Consider the following 16901-nt stretch of genomic DNA (forward strand, 5'->3'; position numbering starts at 1 on the left):
CTTTTAATGACATACTGTAAAATAAGAACTAAACAAAAAATTCTGCCTTTATAAGAATGTCATTTTCTATCTCATGTGACAAAATAAGGTAACAAAAAATATTAGAAACAGCTCTCAGAATGATGCAGTGCAGTTACCACTACAAACACAAATACTGTATTACACATGTTAGGAGTATGGAAATGGCTGGATGGATGAATGTTTTTACATATTCTTGAATTAACATTTTTAATGTGATAGTGTAGTTCAAAACACTTGTATCACAAATCATCCTTTCCCATCGAAAAGAATGGAAATGCTATTATTCCTCTCCAGTTCCACAATGCGCTCCTTTTGGTGTGTGTGCCTTGGCCACCCGGGGGCAATTTAATACAGACATATATACACACACAACTGACTCCATAAGCTGCAGTAATATTTCTTATTATTATATTATCTTTTTTTTTTTAGGATAAAGAATACATGCCTGAGAGTATTGTTATTTTGTCTTTCTAAATGTATTTCTGCACCGTTTGTGTTTAATTGCATCAAAAATATCGATGCTATTTGTTAGCCTGTTTATGGCATTTTGCATTGTGTGGTAGTATTAAGCGAGCTGAATTTCCTAAGGCAAAGTTATGTGGTTGTTTCAAATACACAAAGAGTAGTTCTGTTTGTTTTATTTTTCATTTGACAGCAAACCTTAAGTGGGAGTGAAATTAATAGCTTGAAGCCTCTTTTTTAAAGCATTGTTCACAAATAAATTTAATAAATCAAGGTACTAGTGTATATCATGTGTTTTGTTTTTGGGACTGCATGCAGCGTATGACCTGAACCCATGCAATAATGCAGCCTTGGGTGCTGATCCTAAATAGGATTGTTTGACCTAATGTTTTCATTACAGTTTGTTTATTGGTTATCAAGCTATGAAACAAAGAGCAAAAACACATTACATTTCCATTGTACTTAATGTTGTGGCCTGTCAACAAATACAAGTGTTGCCTGTCAGAGAATGTGTGCGGTTCAGAATTTGTGTGCATGAATGTTGGAGTTACAGGAGCAAAACCTTGAAAAGGCGGTGGTTGGTAAAAAGGGGAGCGGTGTTATCTGACATTGTAGACATTCATCTTGTGATGTGTCCGTGCACAGGAAAGTCGCAAGACACACTGCATGCACACATGAAGAAGAAGTCTTTATGCAGTCAGGTCAGCCCTTGTGACAATATCAGTATTTTGCATGTATGTGTGTGTGTGTGTGTGTGTGTGTGTGTGTGTGTGTGTGTGTGTGTGTGTGTGTGTGTGTGCGTGTTGATAGACTGTCATACCTGCTTTGAGCAGCACTATCTGATCATTCTGACACAGCTCCATGAAGCCATCGATGCGCTTGGCGAACTCCACCACATACTGAATGGCCTCTGTTATTTTGATAGCACACAGCTGCCACATGACTTCCCGTGGCTGAGAACAGAACAACATGGAAATGGAGTGAGTTATCGCTTTAAAACAACACATTTAATTCGCGCAGTGCTCGAGAGGAGGCTGTGTGGTCAAGCTACCTTGCTCTGGTAGCTCTCCACCTCCTCCTGCAGGAAGGCTTGCCAGGTCATCTGCTGAAGTTCTTCTCTCAGGTACTGACATGTCTCCATGTGTGATTTGGAGATATTTTGGGCCAAGTGCTCTGAAACACAGTCAAGATGTAAAAGTGAAGACATCGGTGATGAGACCTGCCACTGGAAAAGATGATTTATTTACAGAGTTTTCAGTAAGGAAGGGAGGAAGATATGCGGAGGCTTTTCTCTCGCTCTTTTTTCTTACTGGGGAAAAAAGCTTGTTGACATTTCCTTTTACTGCCTCCAGGAAAGCTCATAGCTTTAGAGTGAGGCAAAGCCAATCTAGTTATGACACAAATGCATGGAGGAGGGGAGGGTGCACCGTGTTACTCACTCAAACAAAGGTCACATTTGCTCTGAGAGAAGTATTGAGCATAAGAATTTAAATGGTTTTGGAAACACATCTGTTAAAAGGAGTTCCGAGGCACAGGGGAGCCTAAAAAAATGATTTCCCCAGACGCCTGCCCTGCTGGATCCTGATTGGCCCTAATTAATGGAAACTAATTACAAAAAGAGGCTCTTTTAATGAGTGTTGGAGATGAGTCTCCAACCTCCTGCTATTTTAAGCAACCTTTCGCATCGTTTGCCCCACGGTTGAGTTGTACCCCTCCCTGCCCCCCTCCACCCTCCATTGTTCTGTCTCTCCTCTCGTCGACCCCCACCCACAGTCTCTGTGACGCGTCTCACCTAGTTCTGCCATGGACACGGTAGGGGAGGTTTCTCCGTTGGTGAAGGAGCAATAAGGGAAGAAGCCAGAGCCGGGGGCAAAGTCGCAGATGGGTTCGGGCTTGATGCCGTTGATGTCCAGGCCAGACTGGTCCGGGGAGGGCTGGATATCCAGGTAGAAGCTGCTGACGGCCGAGTCCGGTTTGGTGCCGTCGGGGGTGTGGCCGTCCATGTAGCCGCTGAGGTCGTCGTGGAGCTCCGTGAGGCCGTTGGCCGAGAGGCCGTAGCTGGGCGTGAGAGGCTCCGCCTCCCCGGGCTGCTGTTGGTGGTCGCGCTGCTGCTGCTGGAGCCGATGCTTCTGGACCTCAGCGTAGAGGCTGTCTCGCTGCTTCTTGGACATGCGGCCAAACTTCACCGCTGTAAGACAACATGAGCCATTGTTACGTAAATCATCACAGATGACGAAATGTGTGTTGGGTGATTAAGACACGGGCAGAAATGCACTTATGACCTCAACGTTTGGGACACCTGGACAATCTAATGAACTACGGAGAGCTGTTTCTGTATGTTAGCGCATTGATAAACTGAGAGGGTGGAAATATTAGAAACACCTACCAGTATGATGCAAAGTAAAGTAAAATAGTAACGATGACTATAATGAGTTGTGTCGAACTGCAATGCATTATAGTGAGAGGTTTTTACATAACAATGGCCAAACATCACTGTAGGAGGCAGTGGAGTTTAACATGACTTATAATTTATCCATCCATTTTTAATACTACACTGTAATGTCCTCATAAGGGTCGTGTGTGTGCTGAAGCATTGTCTTGCATTCTACTTAAATATCTTTCTATAGCTTGAAGACCCTGTAAAGTGAATTCAGAGATTGATTTCTAAATACAATATACATATTTGAAGATAATCGCTGAAAACGTGCAAAGACATAGTTCTCAATTGTAAAAGAAAAGCAGTAAGTAGTATTACAGACACTTCTAAACACAAATAGATTCATTTTTATATCTTGTTCAATAAACTCTGAATATTTTTTTTTTGTTCTAATGTGGCTTTCTCTCTTATCCAGTTAATATTCATGACACTGACGTGCGAGAAATGCCTCAGAGAACAAATCACATTATGTCACACTCTTGGCTGAACTCTTTCTCCTTTGAAGAAAAAATAAATCTTGTGTCTATGCTGCAGATAACATCACTTTTAAGACAGATGAGCACAGTGGTGCAAGAGACTTTTTTTTGGGTTGAAGCTCCAGGGTCTTGGAACTATGTCAGCTGGTCATTGTGTGTGTGCGTGTGTGTGTGTGTGTGTGTGGAAAGTCAAGAGAGGAATGCAGGCAGATGGGCTTGTATGTGTTGAATGAAGGCAAGAGTCACCTTCATTTGTCCTGACTGTATGTGTGTGTATGTGTGTTTGTGTGTGTGTTTCAGCAAAGGAGCTCATAAGTGTTAATGCACTTAGTTTACGGCATTCATAAATATGCATTCATGTGCAAGTCTAGACTGTGTACACATTGGATGACAACATAAAATCCTGATAACATGCTGCATGATAGTAAGACCCAGTCCAGTCTGAACCTATTTGCCAGCCTGACCTACTCTAACCACAAGGGTCTGACGCAGCACGTCTCGACTTGCCCACCTTGGTCCAACCAAGTGAAGGACAAACCCAACCCCAGTCTGATGACCCAGTCTATAGCAGGCCATTCGGAACATCCTTCTGCTGACCACTTTTACCAAATTTCCAATGTAAGGAACTCTACTAATAAAATGGTAGTATAGGAAATTGAGAAAACCATGTGGCGTTGAATTCATCAGCTGGAACAAGACACGACAACGAGGGTCGTTTATTGCGATGTGGTGAGACCAAATCATTTCAACCGAAGAGCGAACAGTAGTTGTTTATATCACTGCTATAATATCGGCTCTGAATACTTGGAAACACGCCTGTCCAGGCACTCGAAATAAAAGCTCATAGCACCTGGTTTTGCCTATGGAAAAGTGACAATTGCAAGTAGAGCCGTTGCAAGGCGATTAAGTACCTACCATGCATTTGAAACGGGATCAAAAACCCTTCACCAATGGTAGGAAGTAATGAAGTACAAATACTGACTCTCTGACGACTTTTTACTTTCACTCCGCACATTTGAACACAGATATCTTTACTTTCGACCCGGTACTGTGTCAAAGTAGGCTGATTACATTTTTCAACCTCCATGGACGATGACGTGACGACGTAAAAAAAGATGTAAAGAGAGAGACGTAAAGTCAACTGTGGTAGAGATCTTGTTTGATTGAGATCAAGTGGATTTATAAGTCAGAAAAAATAGGAGGAGGAACCTGAACTAGGGAGAATTAATGACGACGACGCAATAGATTTGGAGAAGCAAGATATTCCCCATTTATGGTCTTATTAAGCGTTGCCTTTGATGATGTTAGCGTTACATCCTTTTCAAGCTTGACCCGTGAAGTACTCACCGTCTCGTGACATGCCGACCGCCAGGCACTTCTGCAGCCGGCAGTGCTGGCAGCGGTTGCGGCTGGTGCGGTCGATCAGGCAGTTCTTCTGACGGGGGCAGGAGTAGGCCGCATTGCTCTGCTGACTCCTCCTGAAGAAGCCCTGCGTAGGAGAGGAGCATCATTGGCTCAACGCACTGCTGTTTGAGGACTGCAAGCATGGACTATTGCAAAATCAGTGATTAAAGGAATGTGATAGAATATACGATCATAATACGGGGTATAGTGTAATTACATCTAGAATCTGTTCTGTAGCCAAGGGGAAAAAAATGTAATACGATCCTACATAAACACAACAAATTGTGACTTTAAATTACAACTGGATTTTAGAAAGATGAACGCATATGAATGTATAACCTATTTTAAAGGATCCTCAATAAAATACAAAAATACGTTGTCATTAGGTTCGTGGGGAAGCTGGAGCCCACCTCAGCTGACTTCGGCCGAGGTACAACCTGGAATGGTTGTGAGCGCGTATTGTGTGACCATGTGTCCCCATCCTGCCTCAAAGTCTGCGCGGACCAGCTCGCTCCAGTCTTCACTCAGATCTTTAACAGATCCTTGGAAATGTGCGAAGTTCCATCCTGCTTCAAACGCTCCACCATCATTCCAGTCCCCAAGAAACCTGCAATCTCTAGTCTGAATGACTACAGGCCTGTCGCTTTGACATCTGTGGTCATGAAGTCCTTTGAACGTCTCGTGCTGGACCACCTCAAGAGTGTCACAGGTCCCCTGCTGGACCCCCTGCAGTTTGCCTACCAAGCGAACAGGTCTGCGGATGATGCAGTCAACATGGGACTGCACTTCATCCTAGAACACCTCGACAGTGCAGGGACCTACGCGAGGATCCTGTTCGTGGACTTCAGCTCAGCGTTCAACACCATCATCCCTGAACTCCTTTCAACCAAGCTTCTCCAGCTCAGCGTCTCACCTGCCATCTGCCAGTGGATTTACAGCTTTCTGACGGGCAGGACACAGCAGGTCAGGCTGGGGGAGGCCACCTCATCCACACGCAGCATCAGCACTGGGGCGCCCCAAGGTTGTGTCCTCTCTCCGCTGCTCTTCTCTCTCTACACGAACGACTGCACCTCAGCGAACCCGACTGTCAAGCTCCTGAAGTTTGCAGATGACACCACTGTCATCGGCCTCATCAAGGACGGTGACGAGTCTGCATATCGGCAGGAAGCGGAGCGGCTGGAGCTGTGGTGCGGGCGACACAACCTGGAGCTGAACACGCTCAAGACGGTAGAGATGATCGTGGACTTCAGGAGGCATCCTTCGCCACAGCTGCCCCTCACGTTGTCCAGCTGCCTTGTGTCAACCGTCGAGACCTTCAAGTTCCTGGGAATTACAATCTCTCAGGACCTGAAGTGGGCGAACAACATCAACTCCGTCCTCAAAAAGGCCCAGCAGAGGATGTACTTCCTGCGGCTTCTGAGAAAGCACGGCCTGCCACCGGAGCTGCTGAGACAGTTCTACACAGCGGTCATCGAATCGGTCCTGTGTTCTTCCATCACAGTCTGGTTTGGTGCTGCTACAAAAAAGGACAAACTCCGACTGCAACGGACAATCAAAACTGCTGAAAGGATTGTCGGTACCCCCCTACCCACCATTGAGGACTTGCACGCTGCCAGAACTAAGACAAGGGCGTGCAAAATCCTCTCGGACCGTCTGCACCCCGGTCACCAGCTCTTCCAGCTCCTTCCCTCAGGTAGGCGCTACCGATCAACGCAAACTAGAACTAGTAGACATTCCAACAGCTTCTTCCCTCTTGCGATCAACTTCTTAAACACCTAACCTATAATTCCATTACAACAAGCTGGCAATTTTTTGAGTTGAGTTCGTTGTCACATTTCTGTGGGGCCAATTATGTATTACTTGTGCACTCACTGTAGTTGTCTCGCCATGCTGCACTATTTGCATATACAGGCCACTCATGCCAGAGTAGCATCTGCTCCATTTGCACACTGATTGAGGAGTATCTGTAACATTTGCACAACCGACATTGTCCCAGATGATCGCACTACTCGTCACTTTAAACCGCATACACTCCTTGAAGTCTCAGCGTCCTTTGCACAATGGTCATTGCACCGGACTATTGCAATATTAGTCGTTCAAACTGCTCTAAGTGCTAGAGGACTCTGCATCTTTTTGCACAATTGTTTTTTGTCAATGTCTTTATGTCCCCAAAGTGTTCTGTAAATTGACTGTTTGTTGTACTAGAGCGGCTCCAACTACCGGAGACAAATTCCTTGTGTGTTTTGGACATACTTGGCAAATAAAGATGATTCTGATTCTGATTCTGATTTAGATATACTCATTATCTAAATACACTCATATCCATATACTTTGCACTCATATTGCCAGCTCTGGAAAATTGAGTCTTTGACGAATCTAACTGGGTAAAATGCTGAATAAACAATATGGTCATATTTTGCTCTACTTTTTTTCTTTATTAATTTTCAATATGTTTGTAACAATTTTTACTTGTTTGCTTTATTTTTGTTATATTTTGTATTTTATGTTCTGGATTACAAATGGAAATTAGCTTTCTGATAAATCTGGTGCAAATATCATGTTTATTGATATTGATAAATGTATCTGCACACTGTTCATAAACCAAATAAAATAAAAAATTTAAAAAAACAATGACGCATCAGCATATAATACTTTTCTTTTTTTACCTTTATCATTATCTTTGACACTTTGGCCATTACAAATAAGAGGAATTTAAAAAAGGTTTAACAATTAAAATGTAATTTAGATTTGAGCTGCATGTTGGATGAGTGGTTGGCAAATCTGCCTCACTGTTTTGAAGTTTTTCTGGGTTTGAATCTTCGGTTCCAGCCTTCCTGTGTGGGGTTTATACATTCTCCCCATGCTTGCGTGGAATCTCTCCAGCCACTCCCACATTCCCAAAACATGCAGGTTAGGTTCATTCAAGACTTAATTATAGGTGTGAATGCAAGTGTGAATGTTTGTTTGTTCATATGTGCCCTGCAATTGGCTGGCGACCGGTACAGGGTGTCAGCAGGAATAGGCTTCAGCTCACCTACTACTCTCATGAAGACAAACTTAATAGAAAATGGATGGATGGCTGTATTTTTATCGTAGTTTTTCTAATTCATCAGATGTCATCAATGTGTGAATTTACACCAAAAGTGATACTTGGAAGTATACCTACCTATCACCCAAAAGAGTAACTAAATAGTTGCACACAAAGGGATGAACCCACCCCAATAAGCTGCTTGGAGAAGGTAATAATGACACTGCTGGTATTTTTCCGGCTGTGAGACTGTAATTTCTGGCATCGGGAGAAGGGTGCCTGTCCAAGCACGAGGGTGGCATGTTTGGCCCGATGTGATAACACGGTATCTTCCTTCATTGGGATTATTATCTGGCATGTGCAGCGCATAAGCATCGCACGCCGACTGGATTCCTCATCCTTTGACTTAATGAATTGATTCCAGCACATCATTAACATGCCCCACTCTACTGCTCCATACGCATATGTCTTAATTAGCCGCTCATTGGCTGTTTAATTACAAGAAAACAGCTGACAGCTGCCAAGTTGCTTTATAATGGAAGCCATTATAGGAACAGGCTATTACTGCCAGCGACACGCAGCACTCTGTAATAATGCTATGATTTATGGTCCAAACTTTTGTACTCATACATATCATTAAAGGTCTCTCTGTTTGGACTAATTAGCAATCATTAAAGAGATATTTCAGCAGTTTATTCTTTAGTGTTTTGCTCTTGCCAGTGCCTGTGTGAGGGAAAGGAGAAGCTGACATAAACCCCTCACATACACGAATACATGCGGACACACACATGCAGACACACACGCAATTGAGCGCAAACAGCAAAGGTGCAGGCTGGTTGAGGAATGCTAATGATGTGCTCAGTGACAAGCGCATGGACAAGAATACGCTCTCAGCACAAAACTCGACCTCACTATTTGAATGGCTGGCGCATTTGAAACAGTACAAAAGATGACTTCAATGGAGGCAACACAATGTCGCAAACAGCCAACAATCCGCTCTAATTCAAAGCCCTCTCCTTTTTGATCATTTTAACTCAAGACGAACTACTGCAACTGAAGCTCAAAAAGGTGTACGTGTCCCTGCAATGGGAAGGAAAAGTGAGACTTGAATGAATTGTGCGCTTTTGCTATGTCAGCTTTAGTGCTTGACCACACTGTTTTTACGCTTCATTGTTAGTCTCACAACTTCAGCAAGCAACTTTCTTTACTTCCTGCTTTTCAAACCATTTTAGTTACACTGAAACACATGTGGCGGCACGGTGGACGACTGGTTAGAGCGTCAGCTTCACAGTTCTGAGGACCGGAGTTCAATCCCCGTGTGGAGTTTGCATGTTCTCCCCGTGCCTGCGTGGGTTTTCTCCGGGCACTCCAGTTTCCTCCCACATCCCAAAAACATGCATGAATTGGAGATTCTAAATTAACCATAGGTGTGAATGTAAGTGCGAAAGGTTGTTTGTTTGTATGTGCCATGCGATTGGCTGGCAACCGGTTCAGGGTGTATCCCGCCTCCTGCCCGATGATAGCTGGGATAGGCTCCAGCACGCCCGCGACCCTAGTGAGGAGAAGCGGCTCGGAAAATGGATGGATGGATGGATGAAACACATGTTGACGCTGAGATGAACAGTAGCTTGACACTTACCTTACAGCCTTCACATGTTATCACGCCGTAATGGATGCCTGATGATTTGTCTCCACAGATCTTGCAGGGAATTATTTCGATTTGAGCTGCACAGGAGAGAAAAGAAGAAAAGACAGAGCGAAAGAGTGAGAAAATAAATAAAATTTAAGTCATACATTTTGCTGTCACATGTCACTTTACAACACCCTCGCCATGGCTCCATGTTGGTACATAAAAGAGCCCTGTGCTGTTAAAAAAAACATCTCATCCGCAGGCTTTTGAAAGCTTGCTTGCACAGAGCTTTAGTGAATATTTACAGTTGTGTGTTTGAGTTTGTGTGTGTGTGTGTGTGTGTGTGTGTGTGTGAGAGAGAGAGAGAGAGAGAGAGAGAGAGAGAGAGAGAGAGAGAGAGAGAGAGAGAGAGAGAGAGAGAGAGAGAGAGAGAGAGTGTGTGTGAGTGAGGAAGCAATGGAAACTTTTTTTAAGGTCCAAAAACAAATTGTAAATATGGTGTCAATTAAAATCCTCAACACAACACTGATATACTCTATACACTGTAGTTAAACCCAAATTCAAGATACACTCAACACCTCAGTCTAACGAGATGCAATAAAAGTGCTGTATTAAAAATTCTGCCTTTGCATTGAAAATAATGCTCGGTTTTGACTGTCAGAGAGGTATTGAACTGTGTTTATTATTTTTGTTTGCATTTTTCAGTGGCGTAGAAGTGCACTGAACCATGCCGAGAGCTACATCCAATATTTTGGATTTAGCTACGATGGAAGTTCCAAAGTCAGATTTCCCCATCAAAAAAATAATGATGAATAATTCTTGCACAGGCAATTTTTAACGTAACACTGAAACATTCTTAAGGGTCACTCAAGTGTAAAAATTAAGTCAACGCATTACGAGTTACCAATACCTTGCTCAAGAGCACCATAACAGGGCTTTAACCAGCCACCAATCCTAATTCCACTCTTTCAATGTGGGTACCCAAAACCGTTTGGGTGCCCCCCAGGTGGATGCCCGGGGCCATGGAGTGATCGCCAGTTCAATCGCCGGGCACTCCTAACCATCACGGACAAAAGATCGATCTGTCCTCTTTAGATCTCAGGAGAACAAGACACTGTGACTGAAGTCTTCCTACTGCTCTTACATTGACCACTGCAGCTACCGGTGCTACGATCCCGCCCTATAACGTCAAACTACCACCTCCTCGTCTCCCACCAGAGATCTCTATCCCCCAACATCCTCCCCACATCTTAGCCCAGGCCAGACAAAATCCAGTCTCTGATCTAAATCGAGGAAACATCACCTCGGGATATTTTCGCACGATGTAATGGCCTTTTCTGGAGAGCCAATCAAAATGTGAGGAAATGGTGCACCAATTAAGAGGGAATATGATGATTTTGTCTTAATAAGATGCAATAAAAAAATGATAATTAAGAAGCAGAGCTCCATCGGCGATGTCGGAGCGTTACATCAGCCTCTTCCTTCCAGCCATGCCTAACGCTCCATATGATAAACCCCCATGTCTACAACAAGCTCCCTATAGCCTTTGTACACCTTACCAAGCAATCTCTTGATGCCGATTTGATCACTTCACAAGTACTTTTGCTGCGGTTCAGTCCACAGATCCCTACCCATTTTAATCAGCCACCTAGGAGCCTGCAGTGTGTCATGTGGATAATGTCCTTGTCCCTGAGGCCCGCCCGGGAGAGACCCCTAACACAGAGCCTCTAATCCACTAACTAATAGCCACGCTCTATTCATTCACCAATCTGTCTGTTCTCCTTGCACTGCTGGAGTCAACAAGACCGGCCGTGTTTACATGGAATTAGCCTACATTTTAGCAAAATGAACAAAAGCAAGTGGTGGATGGTGCACAATTAACCCTCCTCCAGACAACACGTCCTGCCAGTTGTTATTCTCGCACACAATGGAGGGCGATGCACCTCTCCGACAGATTATTGTATAATCCAGGCAGGGGGGCGGGCTTTGAAACCCTATCTGAGAGGGTTAATTCATTATTAATCTTTTCCTCATAGTGAGCAGTTGCTCGTTATGGCAAATGGGCCTGTCGCCGTGTGAGTGCACTCCATTGTTTGTTTCTGCGTTCTCCCTGCATGAGCATTAGCACTGCAGTGTGTTTCGACTCCTTTAGCATTTTCAGCCTCATTACTTACATAATTTGTTCTGACATGCACTCACAACAACTGAAGCGTGCTGTAATTATGACTAGCTGTGGTTGTGGGCAGCTAAAGGGTGCAGTGGCAGGCCCATGCCAGTGGGTGGTAGTGCAGGGCCACGGCTACGCTTTTCCTCTGCCTGCCTTCCACCCACCCTATCCAGCCCACTGGCTTTTTTGGCTCTGAGCTCAAGCCTGTGATAGCTCCAGGCTTAGGCTGCTGCAAGCTACCCCCACCCCCATGCAACGAGATGCCTTCATTTCTCCACAAGAAGCAGAGCTGCCCTGACGCGGGGCCACATCAGGTGAAAGCGGTGGTCGTAGCGCCGGTGACAGGCCAGGCGGGGTGCGCACACACAAAAGCAAACCTCACAAGCAAAAGCCCTATCTGCAGCAGGAAGGCCCTCAGTGCACACATCCTCGCCGGTTAACACCCTCTCACTCCAGCGCTGCATAAGCTGCTGCATGTGGAGAGCACTCAAGAGTAAAAAAGGTTTGTCTCTGGACCAGCTGAGGGAGGCTCTGTGCTTCCTTGTCTGTACATATACAGAAGTTATTTCCACACTGGGATAAGCTGCTTTCCAAAAGAGGTCCAGGGGAGGATAAAAAGAGAATATCATTTGAAATCAAACACAACATGAAGGCACACTCCAAATCAGTCCATGGAGAGAAAAAGTAATGTGATCCACCTAAATAAAGTGGTTGGACTACACTGGACGTGACCCCTGGATCTTAATTGGTCATCTCACATCTCTCATTTTGGACAATTCTGTGCGTCAGACTTTGTGGGAACAGTCCTCAGGGCATTGAATCAATCGCAACTGGAGTTTCCACCTAATATTAATGGACAGTGGACTCTCTGCAAGACATCTTAACGACTGTCGTTTTGCATTCCAAAAGAATGATATCATTCAAGGTTTGGGGTGTGTCTTCAACTTGGAGCATAAACAGATGAGTTTCCACAGCAACACTCAGGCTAGTGCTGTCCTAACTAAGCTTTGTCGCAAAAACGGATGAAGACTGCTCAGATGAGAGGCAAAAGACAGGTTCTTCCACACCAAACTCATCCAGGTATGTCTTTATGTCTCTTGCTTAGCTCGTCTTCTCCATTTGCAACAAGTCATATAATGCACGTTACCACCTCCAACAGGTTTGAAGTGATACAGTATTTACCACAACACGTTTTACATTGAGAGCCACTATCATTTCACAAATGTCTTATCTGCATAGTTGCTTGTTTAATTTACTTCACTGCCAATGATCATTGGCATTATTATTTGGTCTTGGTGTTGGTCTGCACTGAATGCCTTTTTTAGTTCTGTAGGTCTAACTGCTAAGTTTGCTTATGCTTGTGATCATATTATATATTATCTTGGGATGTCCCAATACTGGTATCGGTGCTGATACTGTACATCTGTAGATTCTCTCATACTACACACCGAAACTATTAGGATACGGATGACAACACTTTCAGGCGACTGCAAATCATGCTCTACAAATCGTGTTCAGATTGAGACGCCAGCTTTCATTTCAGCGAAATGAATGGAAAGACTGCTAGGAAAACATGGCGTTGGGTGTTAAAATGTCAGTAAAGGCCAGTTGTCACTCTAAAAAGTGTTATTTGATTGAAACCTATACCGAGATACATACATACATACAATAAACGTTTGTATTTGATTAAATAAAACACATTTTCATTACAATTGCAAGGCGTAATGGCATTATCAAGCATTGGTACTCAGTATCGGTGAGTATTCAAATGTAGTATTTGCAATTGTACTCGGTCTGGAAAAAGTGGTATCGGTGCATCCCTATATTAAACCTCTGACTGTGTACGCTGTCCTGTTCAGCTACATTGAGTAGAATTCACACAGAGTCAGTCAGTCAATCACACACACAAAAAAGGCCAGTGCTCATAAGCACTCCTAGTCTGACAGTCAATATCTATTGACAGGAGCCGCTGTGTTAAGTGCCTTGCGGTGTGAGGCGGGATGCTGCTGGCTCGCTTGAGCTTGTCCATCGCAGTCCCGCTGATCCCATTCTGTGCGCCTCCCTGCCAGCCGGCCAGGCAGCCACCGCCCGCTCTGTTTACGAAATTAAAGCTCGGCGCAGTTTGACAGGCAGCCATCACAGCAGTCAGCCCGTCGCTACTCACAGCGCTACGAGATGGCCTCTGCGAGCAGACCACTTCAAAGATACCTGGTGAGATGCCCAAATTATGTGTATGTGGCGAGTGGTTCAACTTCCTGTATGCGATGAAGGCGTCTTTAGACAGTAGGTCCGGCCTGTAGAGGAGACGTCTTTTGTTTTGCTGAGCAGTTCAAGGACACTGATTCACCACGCTCGCCGGTTCTTCGGAGGAGGAGGATGCGACACTCAAGGCGCATGTACAAAAGGCCAGCGTGGCATCTGCATGTTCACCCAGTGACCTTCACTGTATTCTCTGGAGCCCAAAGATCTGCCCGCTGCTAAAAGTACACGCCATTATCAAAGGGCGGGGGAGTGACAGTTGATTGCTAACACCCACAACAATTTGCTAAACGCACACTCACAGCTTAGAGGGGGCCTGTCAAGTTCATTTTAGTAGCGACGTTGCATAGACAGACACTGTAGGACGGAATATTCCCTTCCAAGCCCTGCAGGCACATTAATGCTTCATTTTCAGATGTACAGTCACATCATGAAAAATGCAAAGATGAGAAATATGTTGAAATGCTGGTGAAATTGTGAGGTAATTTCTATGCCAATTCATGCGCATACACTCAAAACTAAAATTAGCGAGTCTGATATAAAATATAAAAGATCCTTCAAAGTCACAACAAAATCTATTGCATGACACTGGTTGACTTCAAATATGTCCTCATTCCAAAACAAATTTTCTAAAGGAGATTGATTATAGTTAAAATAATGAAGTCCAGGGCAGGACGGTGAGATAGTAGTTAGCACGTCTGCCTCACAGTTCTGAGGTTCAGTGTTCGAGTTTGCATGTTCTCCCAATGCTTGCGTGGGGTTTTCTCCAAGTAGTCAGGCTTCCTCCCACATTCCAAAAACAAGCATGTTAGGTTAATTGAATTGTCCAAATTGTCCATAGGTGTGAATGTGACTGTGAATGGTTGTTTGTCTATATGTTCCCTGCGATTGGCTGGCGACCAGTCCAGGGCGTACCCCGCCTCTCGCCTAAAGTCAGATGGGATCGGCTCTAGCTGGATTGATAATGAACTCAAACCATCACCACCTATATTAAACACAAAAGGTGCCTTTTAAAGTTGCTGTGCCTGTGCCTCCCTTCAAAGATCACGATTGCCTTTGTTGATTAATGTCACAGGTATTCCTTTAACACTACAGTAATATACTTTGGTTAGATTTTGGTTGCAGTGAACTGTATTGCCTTGTAAAAAGATGTTTTCCCCTTGTTTTGGTTTAATTACAAAAGGGGGGAAATAAAGAATTTCCTCTGGCAGCTCTACATCATCTCATTAGATGACAAGGAAAATAACTGCTAAAAATCCCCTGATGAACACTGGTACTGGTGATGGTGAAGGATTAAGATGATCCCTTACGTTCCAGCCCCAGTGCTCAGGCCACTGTCATAATGCAGAGAGCTTAACCCATTCCCCGATTGGACCATTAAATCATTTTCCTGCCTGATGATCAAACAATAAAAGTCGAAGGGTTTCTACTGCATACTTTCGCTTTCCCTTTCACTCAGTGGCTCACTGTCAAAACACCTTTTTGAATGAAAGCATGTTTGAGAGACCCTTTGCCACAGACTTGGTGTGTGTGTGTGCGCGTGACATCTGCCAATGACAGCATGACGCAAGCCATCGGGCTCATGTCGGAGATTATGTAAGGAACTGGACAGGGCACGGCACTCTGAGCAGATTAACAATTCTTCTTTCATCACACAAAACGGTGTTAGTACATTTTATAATATTTTGCAACCACACCACAGGCAAAAAAAGAAAAAAAAACTGAGAAGAATGGCACGGCTGCTCCCAGCACTATTAGACAAAAGCTGATTGAAAATCAAATAATAAAAAAACAGAGCATTTGGTCTACAGACAGAGACCGGGGGGAACTAAATTAGCTGGCAGTGCACATGTAGGTGTAGCTGTTCCACCATCATTATATGCATTTATTTATTTTATGGCATGAATTTGGCATTTGGCCGTGGGGATCAGCTGTCGCTCTTTGCTGAACACACATAATCATGACAGTCAGATCCAGCCCAACAAGACAAGCGCAATTCTGCTTCTTTTTGTTGCCATGTGAAGTCGTTTGATACACACACAGTATATTTTATTTCTTTTCATTTATGCAGCAGAATAAAGGTTATTTGAATGTCATTGGCAAAGGATACTGGCGGCACGCAACACAGGCAGAATTATTGCGTTGTTTGTTTATGGATTGGAGGCATATTTCCAACGGACCTGCTGCAAGCAAACAGCGCAGTAGACAAATTTACCTGAAGCCCATCATCATCATCATCATCATTTCAACATGCTTTCATCCAAGCTATGAAAATGGTGCAGTTATCCAAAATATTCTGACCACAGAGGATTAGAGGAAGGAAAGATATAATAGACACATTCCCCATGTATGCTCCATCCTGTTAATTCCCTCCAATCATGTAGTTGTGATTACCCGCCATAGTGTTGACATGTTTTATTTGATGCTTCCCTTCATAGCAGCGCATGCAGTGACTTTGCTGAAACCCAACGTCTGGGCAGTTGCCCTGGGCTGCTTTTTGGATGAACTCATGCGTGCATCACTGTCTGTTTGTTTGTGTGTGAGGCCTATTAATATTTCAACACTGCCCAGCACCAGATGCCTGTACAACAAAGCAGCGCTTCCCTCCACATGTCTCCCTCTGTATTTAGTTGGCTGTTTTATTGAACAGCACTCTGACATCCTCAACAAGGGGCTAGCAGGAGTAAGAGGCAAGGGGAGGAATACGGAACCCCAAGTCACTGCTAATTCGTCGCAAAGATTGACGAGATTCCTTACAGGGAGTGTGCGCGGCTGCACTCTAGGGGAGGGCGACAACAAAAGGGTTTACAGATGTACAAGCACGACGAAGGGTAGCATGTGTGCGACACGCCTCTCTTTCCCCTTGTCGTCCGGGCCCACCTGAGCTCAAATGCCCCGCGTGTTTGTGCGTGCCAGCAGAGAGAGAGACTCACGCTGTTTGCGCTGAAAGCAGAATGCCATGTGTCGACAGCATTCGCAAAGCTCCTGGTTAGTCATAGAGCGCCACAAGAGCTGAC

At 44.4% G+C, this 16901-nt stretch overlaps 1 protein-coding gene across 1 annotated transcript in view; it reads right to left on the minus strand.

Annotated features, from left to right (window-relative positions):
* The window catches only part of roraa (RAR-related orphan receptor A, paralog a), a 55488-nt gene that overhangs the window by 6078 nt on the left and 32509 nt on the right, over positions 1–16901 (minus strand). The window contains exons 2-6 of the mRNA XM_061678104.1: positions 9468–9553; positions 4744–4885; positions 2276–2671; positions 1535–1656; positions 1304–1436 (exon numbers count right to left, since the gene is read on the minus strand). Of these exons, the coding sequence (XP_061534088.1) occupies positions 1304–1436; positions 1535–1656; positions 2276–2671; positions 4744–4885; positions 9468–9553 (879 nt within the window). The remainder of the gene's footprint in view (positions 1–1303; positions 1437–1534; positions 1657–2275; positions 2672–4743; positions 4886–9467; positions 9554–16901) is intronic.

The sequence above is a fragment of the Phycodurus eques genome, chromosome 5 (assembly GCF_024500275.1).
Source record: "Phycodurus eques isolate BA_2022a chromosome 5, UOR_Pequ_1.1, whole genome shotgun sequence".
Taxonomy (NCBI): Eukaryota; Metazoa; Chordata; class Actinopteri; order Syngnathiformes; family Syngnathidae; genus Phycodurus; species Phycodurus eques.